Genomic DNA, 13,093 nt, shown 5'->3' with positions numbered 1-13,093 from the left:
TAGGGGGTAGGGAGGTTTTAGGAGGAAAGTTAGTGATAAAGATAAATGTAAAGTACAGAATACACATGCAAACAGGTGAAAAAGAAGGTAAGAGGAAGAAATATCTGAATAAGGGGCAAAGTATTCTGGGAGTAGGAAAACTAAAAAGAAAAATCTTTTGGACTTTCATACTGATTTCCACTCAAATTAAGTTCTCATATATCTATCTATCTATATCTATATCTATATATATCATAGTTCTCACTAAAACACTTTATTTTTCCTTTATTGTTGTCAGATAATTAGGAAACCCACATAGTAAATAGTTCAAAATGGAAGAATTTATTTTAATAGACATATGTACATACACTATTTAAAAATAATCATGTAAATAAAAATAATAATCATTATAAAACTGAAGCCAGCCCTAATTTAGTAACTCTCACAGAATAAAGTAACAAGTACAGAAGTCAGTTTAATACTGTCGTAATCTGTTTTTAAAGGTAAGACAATATACTGTATTTCATTTCTTCTTAATTCATTTTCACATTTATTATTAGATATAAGTACCCTTAGGAATGTGTCAACATGTAACATACCTCAAATAGCATTGAAAATATCTTAGTAATTATTGGAATATTATGAAATAAATCATTTAAATTGGGTAACCTAAAAAAAAGTGCTAACCTAAATTAAAACCCTGAGGAATTAAAATCTGCTTACACAATGGTTTTGGTTAAGTGCAATTTAATGAATGTAGAGTGCTACTTTATTTAAGGTCATTCTTGGTAAGGCATATTAAAAATAAGATCTACATAAGTGAATCTAATATACTTCATTTCCTGCTACAAAGTAGTTTTTCCTCAAAAAGTAGTTTTTGCACATAATTCTAAATCTCTTTATCCTCTTGCTGGCATATTTGCTTTATATACAGTAGTTAAAATTTGTGCACTAAGCTGAGCTGCCTTTGTCAGAACTTGCCACTGTGCTAAAATGGTGGTCTAGACAAGATACACCTACAAGCTAGAGTTCATGTCCGTGCTCAACTATGGCTTGTACAAACTGCTTGAAGACTCGATCCATGTAAGTGGACTGTCTTGGCCATATTCCCTCCAGAAAGCCAATATGGCCTCCATAAGATGTAAGGACCAAAGCAACATTTGGATTTTGTTTAGCTGTTTCTATTGGGATAGCTAAAGAGAAAGAGAAAAAAAATGTATCATTACCAACTTTTCCCAACTGGTCACATATACCTAGAAAAATCTGTACCTTTATCATTTTTACTCAATATAATTATTATACATTACCATTAAAATATATCATCAAAACACAGTAATAACACGCACTTATACGATGCTTTAAAGTTCATAAAGTGCTTTCCTTACCACAATGCTGTGAGGTAGGAAGTATAAATATTATCATCTGCATATAGCATGAGGAAATTGAGGAAAAGAGGAGTTCAATGACTTGCCCATGATCATCACACAGCCAAGAGGGTCTGAAATGGGTTTCAAATTTAGGTTTCCTGATTTCCAAGTCACATTGTCTCTGATTAGAGCTCAAATGGAAAAAGAAGTTGGGTATAGTTGTCTAGGTGTTAAAGAGTTGAGAAGACGGACAATCTCCAAACAATTTGATGTAGCAATTTTCTAAGGAAACTACCAGCCAGAAATAAAAAGGACTCACAGCCTCACCTGCAGGAGTTATAGAAAACAGAGAGAATTCTGCAGTGACCTACATATAATGTATGAGAGAGGTATTTTTGCCTTGATCAAGAGACTATTATTTATCCTCAAAGTGAGGAATGATGTCCCACCTAGAAGACAGGGGAAAGGAGCTCAAGAAATGCCTCTTAATTCTCTGGCTTACCAAGGAAAATGAAGTTCTTTAAAAAAATTTTTTTTAATTTTTTAAGGGTTTCAATGTGAAAACAAAGGAGGATACAAAGTGGTAAAGGGGTATCCTGACCTGTGTACAGTGGAAGAATGTGACAGATGAAGAAGGGAAGAATAGGGCAAATGTCTCAATTTTTAAAAAAGGGATGAGTGTTAAATCAGCTTGATTATGTTTCCTGGCAAACTTCTATAACTTCATTTCCTTTTTTGACAGTCACTGGACCTGGGGATCAGGATAGTTTGCCTAGATTTCAGCAAAACATTTATCAATCTCGTACTATTTTTCTCCATAAAAGATTAGAGAGATGTGGACTAGGCATTAATATTGTTATAATGGATTTGGAACTGGTTTAATGGACAGACTCAGAGAGTATTCATCAGTGGTTTGATGTCAGCTTAAGAAGATGTCTTAGGGGGCAGCTAGGTGGCGCAGTGGATAAAGCAACGGTCCTGGAGTCAAGAGGATCCGAGTTCAAATGCGGCCTCAGACACTTGACACTTACTAGCTGTGTGACCCTGAGCAAGTCACTTAACCCCACTGCCTTGCCCCCTCCCCCCAAAAAAGCTGTCATCTTAGGAATCTAAGGAGTTCACTTGGTCCTCTGCTGTTTGCCATTTTTGTGCATCACTTGGAGTAAGGAATGTATGAGTTAGCTATTGAATGTACAGACGATATAAAGTTAGGAGAAAGAATTTACAAGCTGGATTAAAAAATATCTTGTAGGACAGAATGCTGAACCCAATCTAACCGGATGAAACTTACTAGAAAGAGAGAAACAAAGGCAAGATGGTGGGGTAGCAGGAAAAAGTATAGCAAGCTTTCCCCTTAAACAAACAAAACAAAACAAAAAACTCCCCCAAATAGATCTAGAAAATGTACCTGACTAAATTGGGACCTCAAAAAAAAATCCAGTGAGTCACTTTTCAGCCCAGGTCAGCAGAGAGAGACAGACAGAGAGATCTGTTTACAAGGTGGGAGTTATGGGCAGCAGGGGCAGGTCTGGCCAGGAACATGCTGCTCAGAGCACCAGGTCCCTAGACCCTTAACAGGGCACCTCATATGAGATGCCATAACAGGTGCCAACTGGCAGCTTTGCTGCCTACTCCCCAGTTCCAGGTCACAGATCTAGGGTGATAGGAGGAAGAGCCATTTGCATAGGGGGGAATTCCAGAGTAAAGAGCAGTCATGGGCGCTAACCTATGTAATAAAGGAGTGAGTCTAAACCAAGTAAGAGCTGTATGGCTTTGACTTCAGGAGCACAGCAGGCTCTCATTTCTAGTTTCTAGTCCAGTGTAAAGTCTGCAAGAGAATAATGAGAACAGGAATCCGGGCTAATGGAAAACTTATAGGTCTATCACTCTGAACCAGCAGAGCTTCCTAGCTCTGAGCTCCTGGCTCCTAGACTGGGGCTGATCCAGCATTTCTGATGAAAAGATCAGAGCTATGTAGAAACTCTGAAGTGTAAACACATAAAGTAAACAAGCAAATAATTATAAGGGACTAAACAAGGATATACTACTTTACATTCTGATATCAGGGAGATGATACTTGTGTCCCCTTTAAAACACTATCACAGAAGTCACATAGAGAATCTAGTTAGATAGAAGACCAGAGAGTAGTTCTATTATGTCTGTAAATGTCATGATGATTTTAAAAAACAGAAATGGAAAGGGAAAGGAAGAGGAATATTTGGGGTTTAGAAGGGAAAGGAAAATTAGGGAAAATTAACTCACATAATTGGGGCACACAAGTAGAAGTCTATACAAACAAGGATGGAAAGGAGAGGGGTAGCTGACACTTGAACCTCACTCTCATCTTAACAAGTCAAAGGAGGAAAGAATTACAGACAGAACTGAGTTTGGTAATTTATTTCAACAGGAGGAAAAGAAGTGAAGGGAGAAGGGGGAATTAGAGGGAGGGTAGATTAAAGGTACTATTAGCTCAGGCAAAATAAACTCTTAAAGATATCTAAAAATATTCACAGCTTTTTTTGGGGTAGCAAAGAATTAGAATCTGAGGGGTTGTCTATCAATTGGGAAATGAATGGTTGAATAAGTTATGGTATACTGATGTGATAGAAAACTGTTGTGCTGTAAGAAATGATGAAGGGGATAGTTTCAGAGAAACCTGGAAAGTCTTGTATGACCTAACACAGAGTGAAGCAAACAATTTATACAATATTGTAAAGACAGGGGCAGTTTGGTGGCACAGTGGATAGAGCACCAGCCCTGGAAGCAGGAGGGCCTGAGTTCAATATATATATATATATATATATATACACACACACACATATATATACACACATATATATACATATACACACACACACACACACACACACACACACACATACATATATACATACATACACACACATATATACACACATATACATATACATATATATGTATATATATATATACACACACATATATATTAAAGATATGCAACTCTGAAAGACTTAAAATGATGAGCATAATGAGCAACTGTAATTCCAAAGGACTAAATGAAACATGCTACCTTGTGACCTCTGAGGAATCTGAGTAAGGTAACTGTCAACTCTTCCTTTGGCATGTGGTACAGTGCACCAAGAGCACTAAACAGGGAGGCAGAGGCCTACATCTGAATGTCATTTCTAGCACTGGCTCATTATACAGCCAGGGGTAAGTCACTTACTCCTCAGGGCCTAATAGGATTTCAAGTAGAAGGAAACTTAGAAATCATCTCATATTTTACAACTGGGGAAAGTAAGTACAAAACTCTGCTCCTTACTAGCAATGTGACCAATTCCAACACTCCTCTTTCTACCCCCCACCCCTAATTATTAATAAGTTAGCACAGCCCATACTTAAATTCAGGAACTCAAACTCTAAACAGATTGTTCTTTTTTTAAAACCTATTGTTCTTGACACTTTGACATTACTTCAGGTAATTATACTAAGTTTGTTCTACGACTCCCTCACACTGTGGTTGTGAGTAAAAGGCTTTGAAAACCTTCAAGTCTTACATAAACGTAACCTGTTACTAACTCCATTGTTGGCTTGTACTAGTTTCTAGTCAATTATTCTTAACATAAATCATATAGTTAAGGATACATGTATTTTTGTTTTGTTTTGTTCTGGGGGACAATGAGGTTAAGTGACTTGCCCAGAGTCATACAGCTAGTAAGTGTCAAGTGCTGAGGCCAAATTTGAACTCAGATCCTCCTGACCCCAGGGCTGGTGCTCTATCCACTGTGCCACCCAGCTGCCCCAAGGATATATGTATTAACTGGCTACTACAAATTTGATTAGCCCAGCATAAATTATATTCTTAAGGCTAAATAATTAATATAATTTAACTACATACATATTATTTTACTATTCTTTAAAAATCTGACTTCATTGAGAGTTAAAGTTCAAGCTAATTAAATGGTTCTACATACATTATTAATAGTAAAGCATGCATAGCACATTTTCCTGTTGAAAAAACTAAAGTTTCTTGGAATCAACAGGCTAATTCCAAATAGTTATGTGGAGAAATGTACCTGGAGGAGGTGGAAGGGGACTTAAAGAAAGCTGAGCAGTATATTAACTTTTAAATCTTTTTTAATTAACTTTTTTCAATCAGCAAAAATTTGTCTTCTCCCCCCAACAGGTAAAGAAAGAAAAAATTAACATGTATAGTCAAGCAAAAAAAATTCACAGACATATAATATGTAAATGTGTGTATATACACACATATATGTGTGTGTCATTTATGTACACATATACATGTCTCATTCTGCTTTTTGTTTTGTTTTTGGCAAGGCAGTTGGGGTTAAGTGACTTGCCCAGGGTCACACAGCAAGTAAGTGTCTGAGGCCAGACTGGAACTTAGGTCCTCCTGCAAATGTCTCATTCTGCACTCTTTGTCCTTTACCTCTCAGGATATAAGTAGCACGTTTCATCATTGGTCCTCCAGAATTGTGGTAGGTCATTACACTGATTAGAGTTTCTAATTCTTTCAAAGTTGTTTGTCTTTGCAATACTGTAAAAATTGTATAAATTATTCTCCTGGTTCTGTTCACTTCATCAGCATTGCCTCCTTCATCATTTCTTAGAGCACAACAGTATGCCATCATACTTATATACCATAACTTGTCCAACCATTCATTCCCCATTTGATGGGCATTTTCTCAAATTCTAATTCTTTGCCACCTCAAAAAAAGCTAAAAATATTTTTGCACATTCTTAGAGCTTGTATTGCCTAGAACTAATCCTTCCCTTGATCTACTCTCTTTCTTTTGTTCTGTAATTTTTCAGTCACATCTGACTCTTTGTAACCCCATTTCAGATTTTCTTGGCAAAGATACTGGAGTGGTTTGTCATTTCCTTTTCCAATTTATTTTACAGATGAGGAACTAAGGCAAACATGGTTAAGTGACTTGCCTAGGGTCACACAGTCTCATGCTAGATTTGAACTCAGAAGATGAGTCTTCCTGACTCCAGGTTTAGTACTCTATCCACTAGGCAACCTACGTCTCCTTCTAATTCCTCCTTTCCCTTCACTCCTTTCTCCTCTATTTCCCTATTGAAAGAAATATATTTCTATACTTAACTCTGTGGGTGTATTCTTTTGTCCTTCAACCAGTTCAGATGAAATTGAGTTAGAAGCTGGACTAAGACTTTGTTCTGCTGCTGGGGGTCCAAGCCACACAGCTGATGAACTTGCTCCTTGCTCAGTATACAGGTTAGGGCCCACATTCTCTCCTCACACTGGAGTCCACCTCTAGATGCATATCTCCTCCTCCATCTGCCCCAGATCTATGACTCATAACTGGACAGTGAGTAACAAAGATGCTGGTTGGTACCTGTTCCTGCATCCTACACAGCAGAGGTTCCCAAACTTACTTGGCCTACCACCCCCTTTAAAAGAAATTTACCCAGTGTCCCCTTGGAAATCTACTTTGTTTAACCCTTTAATATATTTTATAAATTTGTACCATTTCAAAAAAAATATAAGATATAATTTTTAAAATGAGAGGCATCTTAAATTTAATAATTTATTATAAATTTGTGGATTTTTCCTGCATTGAAATTCTAATGATGCAATATTGTGTCATGTAGCTGTATAGTATTATATTGTAAACAAGTCATTACACGTATATTACACACACTAATGCATGCTGGATTTCTCAACGATGTGCAATACACTCGCCTGCCAACACTTGCTTGTTAAGACCTGTAGGCGGACTTGACCACTGATTGGTTATAACTTGCATTTTGTGTGTTTATTTGGAAAATAATGTAATCACTGTTACACAACAGATGAAACACGTAGGAACAGTTTTTCAAAATTTTCTTTTCTTCTCTTCTTTCCTTGTGCTTCCACTACATCCTTATTTTTATTCAGTGCCCTGCAATTGCACCCTACTACCCCCCCAGATCATTCCAGCACCCCCCAGAGGCCATTTTGGAAACCTATGCTTTAGAGATTCAAGGCCCTCTGAGACCCCTTCTTGTCTACATACACAACCTCTCCTTGCTCTGCAATATTTTGTGGGGTATTACACTCCTGGCCAGACCTGGGGTTTGCAGAACTTTCTGTCTGTCTTCCTACTCTGATAATTTTCTTGGATATCTTGATCAGGATTCAGTCTCTTGCATTTTCTAGATTTGTTTGGAGGAGTTTGGAGGTGGAGCTCACTGTACTTCCTCCATGCTGCTCCATTGTCTTGGCTCTGCACCAAGCTATGTGAATGTCTTAACTTTTCAAACAAATTTCAATTTACTAACACTACTTTTTTCTGCTTTACATTTCTGAGAAGAGGCCTTTTACATCAATATTTGAAGCTAAGGGGAGGGCCACATTTTGTGAACTATGCCTAATGTTTGAGAAAACAAGTTAGAAATCCAGATAAGAAGACAGATAATTTCAAAAATCCTGAGATGTAAGGATCACAAAGATAGGATATGTGCAGAAAATTCTTAAGCAACTAATTGCAACAATATCAGGAAAATCACAGAATCACAACCTTTCAAAGGTAGAAGGGACATCAGTAGTCTATTAGAAAAAAAAAATCTCCATTCTAATATACCCTAAAAGTAGTCATGTCATCCTGCTTTTGCTTGAACATTTCCAGGTAAGAGGAACCTATAATCTCTCAAGGCAACCCATTCCACTTCTGGATATCTCTAATCATTCCAAAGTTCTTCTGTTCATCATACTCAAAATGACCACACTGAAACTTCAGTTCTCCTTACTTCTGCCCAAGAAAAACAGGCTGACAAAGACTATTTACAAGGCCTATTGGAATAAGAGGGTTAATAGTTTCAAACTTCTAAACTAAATTAAGTTTAGGCTAAATACTGATAAATTTATATTGATAAGAGCATTAGCAAAACATTGAAACAGTGGAGGAAATACTAAGAAGGTTGCTTAATCTCTTTATTGCTATGAAAAACAAATTAATTTGGACAAACATTTGAAGGACATGGTTTTGTTTGACTGAATCACAGGGAGTAAAAGAATACTCAATAGCTTAAAGTTTCCAGTCCTGCTTTTCCAATTTGTGACAAAGGATCAGATCTTCCCAACAAAAATTCTATTTTATAATTATAAACTAATAATAAATACAAATATCTGAATTTTGAGAGAGTTTTAAATTTTTGGTGTCAATTGCTAAGGGGAAAGTGTTTTGTGGAACTTGAAACACTCAAGAAATTATTTTAGATAGTAACTATTATGGCACTATAATTACTCCAAATCACTTTATGGTACACATAGTCTATAGTGCTTCAATCTATAAATACAATCATATATAAAGCTTTAAGTTTTAATAGCTTAAAACTGCACTAAAACTTTGGGGACATTCTATGTGTTCTACACATGTTTAAATTTTGCATCTGATTTCTAAGCTCCTTGATTTAAAAGACAGAGATAAGAGCAAAGAGAGATGAGAAAGAGAAAATGGATTTTTGTTTCTTGTACAAAATATTTAAATAAATTTTCCTCTCAGTTACATAACTTTTTAAGCTTTTTCATCTACAGAAGAATTAGTTTTTTGGCAGAATTCCTTCTTACGCTGTTCTCATACAAAAAACCCCCCATAAACCTAGGAATGTTTCCTTCTAATCTTATTTTTATAGTTCAAATGCATGACCTTCTAATATTTAAAAGGTATTTAATGTTATCCTGCTTCGGATGCCTTAAGATTCCTTCCTTAGTTAAACAGAAAGGGCAAAAAAACTTACAGAAAGGAATCTTGTATAGAAAAGATCCATTATGACAAGAGACACTCTGTGCCAAGATACTATACAAGTGCAATATAATCAGCTCAAAGAACAGTGTATTTTTCAAGGAAGAAATTGCAATAAAATGCAAATAGGCAAAAACATCAAAGGCTATATCTTTCCCTTGACCACTCATACTGAACACAACAGAGGTTTAACAAAATGATAACATCTAAAAGAAAAACGGAGCAGTCAACACTGATATGCTTTATTGGATCTATCTGGTTCCTATTTACCATAATGTTCTTATGTATAATACATTCAAAACACCAAAATGTTTTAGAATTATTGTGATGTCATCATTTACTTATTTTCTTAAAACTAAGAATATTTTGAAGATAGTTCACTTATACCTAGACATATCTTAAAAGAAATTAAACTCACATGGGGCACCTAGGTGGCACAGTGAATAGAGGCTCTGGCCTTGGAGTCAGGAAGACCTGAGTTCAAATATAGCCTCAGACACTTCACACTTAATAGCTGTGTGACCTTGGGCAAGTCACTTAACCCTGATTGCCTCAACCCCCCCCCAAAAAAAAGAAAAAAAGAAATTAAACTCACCATGATGGGGAGAGAATACATCATCCACAGAATTTAGGCAAAGCACAGGAATTCCTACTGACTTCAACCTACGATATGGACTGGCATCAGTGTAATAATCATCAATGGAACGGTATCCAAACATAACTGATGTGAATCGTTTATCAAACTCTCTGACAGATTTTGCCTGAAGAAATAGAAATCAAATAAATGACACCTAATTTTTAAAATCAAAACATTAAATAAAATTGACATAAGGTTTCTCATACCTTCATGACAAGATCCATATCAACTTGTTTCACAAACATATGTCGATGCCTAGAAACAAATAATTGAAAAAAAAAATTAAGACCATTCCCATCTTGCACCTCAACTAAAATACTATTATTATTTATAACTGGCTGAGCAAGAAAATGTTAACATTTTAAACCTACAGAATATGTCAAAGAATTACCAAAGATGAAAACAGAATTCAACTCTTTGCATACATTCTATTTAATTATATAATTATGAGCTAAGAACATTTATATTATGAATCTGAAAAACTTAAATAATTTAAAGCGCTAAGTATGTACAATGGGCATAGGCAAACTGCAGAATGTTACCAACAATAAACTACATGCAAAAACTGATATAAAAGATATCTGAGAAATTAAGGCCAGAAAAGAAGTGGGCCTGTCAAGTAACAAAAGGCAGGAATAACACCATCCAGACTGATAAAAGACGTACAGGAAAGCCTCCACCATGTGGCAGAGATCCCCTTTAAAGGACACTCATTTGGACAAAAGTCTCACAGTAACGCAAGGCATGGATAGACTGTAATTTGGGTAACGGGAGTGAGTACTCACATCAACATGATGATAGCCTCACTGGAGAATAAGTACTAAAATAAATACATTTGTTTTTTCCTTAACCAATCAACTTTCAAATTATTTCTGGCTAGCTGTGTTCTATATCTTGGTTATTTAATCAGCCATTAGTACTAACTGCAAAAGAACTTTTTGCCAGCCTTTCAGTGAGATAAGCTTATTTTAATAGTTAAGATCAAGTTTTTAGGTAGTTATAGTTTTCAGCAGGTACTTCTCTTAATAAAGATAAGAACTGGCTTTATTTTGTGACTGAAGATAACTCTCTGAGCCTTGTTTTCTCTATCTGTAAAATTTAAAAATCTGGACATAATAGTTCTTTTTCCTTTCTTCTTCTTCTTTTTTTTTTAAAGGCAATTGGGGTTAAGTGACTTGCCCAGGGTCACACAGCTACTAAGTGTCAAGTGTCTGGTCTGAACTCAGGTCCTCCTGACTCCAGGGCCAGTGCTCTATCCACTGGTGCCACCTAGCTGCCCCCCAACATAATAGTTTCTAAGGTCCCTGTGGTTCTAACATTCTGTGATTTAAAGAGCAAAACTTTGATCCTTTAGAAAAACAAATTGTGCTCATTTGGCTTAAAATATAAATCAAAGTTAAACTTAGTAGAAAAAATATACATATATAAATGTATACAGAATGACAAAAACAATATTTGAGTACTGTAAAAAATACAAGGACTAAAAATTCTTAAAAGTAAATGACTCGAAATTCACTACAATGTTGGAGTGATGTTTCAGAGTCTGGTGTACTATTTAAGTGCACAGGGAGGATAATTATCAAGCCTATATAAATACCTAAACCCTAACTTATTAACAGGAAGTGACTTAAGACACTTTAAATTGAAAATCAGAAGACTTACAATATCACATCAGAACATTTTTTTTTGCTTTCTGAAAGACTTTGAAGTGATGACTCACTTGTTAACAGATGACTGTAGACAGGTTGTCAAATAGTAGTTAAAAAGCAGCCAGTTAAGTGGTTTCTCCAATGACTCTGAACAAGCAAAAGTATTCCAGCCAACAGAAAATGTCGCAGCTGCCATCAAAGGGGTTTTGGTGCCAATTTTGCCCAGATAATTTAAAAGTAGCATACTAAAATCAAAGGATAAGTGGCACACAAATAAAAATAAGTAACTCACTTAAATTGAAATTAAATTTTAGCACAGTGAACTACTTCTTGACCCTACATGACTGAAGACATCATAGCAATTTTAGGAAAATCTTTGGGGGTTAAGAAATATAAAAGCAAATTCTGAAATTTTCTATTGGAAAAGAAGAATCATCACTTAGCAAATATCCTATTTCCTTGCATGCATATAATCACAAATCTTGCACAGAGCAAATGGGATAAGGAATGCACTAATTGCACAAGGAGGCAATATCATATAGTACACTGAATGGCAGACCTTTGTATGTTTGTTTTTGTTTTGGCAGTTGGGGTTACGTTACTTGCCCAGGGTCACACAGCTAGTAAGTGTCAAGTGTCTGGTCTGAGGCCACATCTGAACTCAGGTCCTCCTGACTCCAGGCCCCAAGCTCTTATCCACTGCGCCACCTAGCTGCCCCTAAGTAGACCTTTGTAAACTTAACCTACTGCTGTATTACATATACTGTCAGACAGATCTTTTCACTGTTTCTCTACCATGCCTGTACATTCCTACCTGTTTCCTTGCATATGCTATCCCTCCAGTCTGATATGTCATTCCTACTACCCTATTTGAATCCTACTCCATCCTTCAAGACTCTGTTAAATTCCTACATGCTTCACTTCATGAAATCTTCTTTGACTACTCCAGTCCACAGTAGCCTCTTCTATCTTTGAACTCACGATATTCCCTAACAACTAGCTATTCCAAACAAGAATGTGCTGCCTCAGGAGGTAATGGGTTTCCCTGACTAGCAGTCTTACAGCAAAGATAAGATGTCCATTTGTGGTAGATACATGTGTGGGGAGTGTCAAGAATAGTTTGGATTAAGTGGCTTCTGGGACCTTAACTCTGAGACTCTGTGATTACTGCTACATACTTTTACTTGTACTTCCTTTCAAATTCTGTCTTTATTTTCTATTTAAAAATATCTTTTTTCTTTCCCCTTTGCTTTTTCATTTCTTAACTCCATAATTCTGCTTTGGAGAGAGAGGTACAGCAATCTGGCTTAGTGCTTAGGGTACCCAATATGCTATGGGTCAGGCCTAGGGCAAAGAAAGAACTTCTTACTATGGGGATGCCAGTGAGAATGTTCATAACTGATCTATAGAGGCTAATGACAGAAAAGGGCATGGTAAGCCTGGTGTAAACACGCTAGATGAGAGGAACGGTACAGTACATGATGAGCTACTGATATGAACACCCACGATGTGTCCAGGATGCTGAGTACGTCATGATCACTGATCTGGGATCATTAGGATGATGATGACAAAGCTAAATGGCGTATTTAAATACATATTCTTATCTTGTATGTTTGAAGTGAAAAGGCGGTTTGGAAAAAGAGGTCCTGAGAAAAAGGCTATATTCATAATCTAATTAAGGGATTCACCTATAAATTCACTGACTAAAGGTAC

At 36.2% G+C, this 13,093-nt stretch overlaps 1 protein-coding gene across 3 annotated transcripts in view; it reads right to left on the bottom strand.

The window, feature by feature from the left end:
- Positions 1 to 302: 302 nt before the first annotated feature.
- Positions 303 to 13,093, bottom strand: part of ABHD3 (abhydrolase domain containing 3, phospholipase) — a 36,843-nt gene continuing 24,052 nt past the window's right edge. For 2 of the 3 annotated variants that reach the window (XM_078153469.1, XM_020970702.2), the window contains 4 exons: positions 11,452 to 11,625; positions 9,938 to 9,986; positions 9,690 to 9,855; positions 303 to 1,172 (listed from right to left, as the gene is read on the bottom strand). In XM_078153469.1, coding sequence (XP_078009595.1) covers positions 1,003 to 1,172; positions 9,690 to 9,855; positions 9,938 to 9,986; positions 11,452 to 11,625 — 559 coding nt within the window. In that variant the 3' untranslated portion in view covers positions 303 to 1,002. The remainder of the gene's footprint in view (positions 1,173 to 9,689; positions 9,856 to 9,937; positions 9,987 to 11,451; positions 11,626 to 13,093) is intronic. The other variant, XM_078153470.1, reaches the window with a different exon arrangement.

The sequence above is a fragment of the Phascolarctos cinereus genome, unplaced genomic scaffold, assembly GCF_003287225.1.
Source record: "Phascolarctos cinereus isolate Bilbo 61053 unplaced genomic scaffold, phaCin_HiC Scaffold_4;HRSCAF=312, whole genome shotgun sequence".
NCBI lineage: Eukaryota > Metazoa > Chordata > Mammalia > Diprotodontia > Phascolarctidae > Phascolarctos > Phascolarctos cinereus.
The sequence above is the reverse complement of the archived record's forward strand: the minus strand, read 5'-3'. Positions and strand labels throughout refer to the sequence as shown.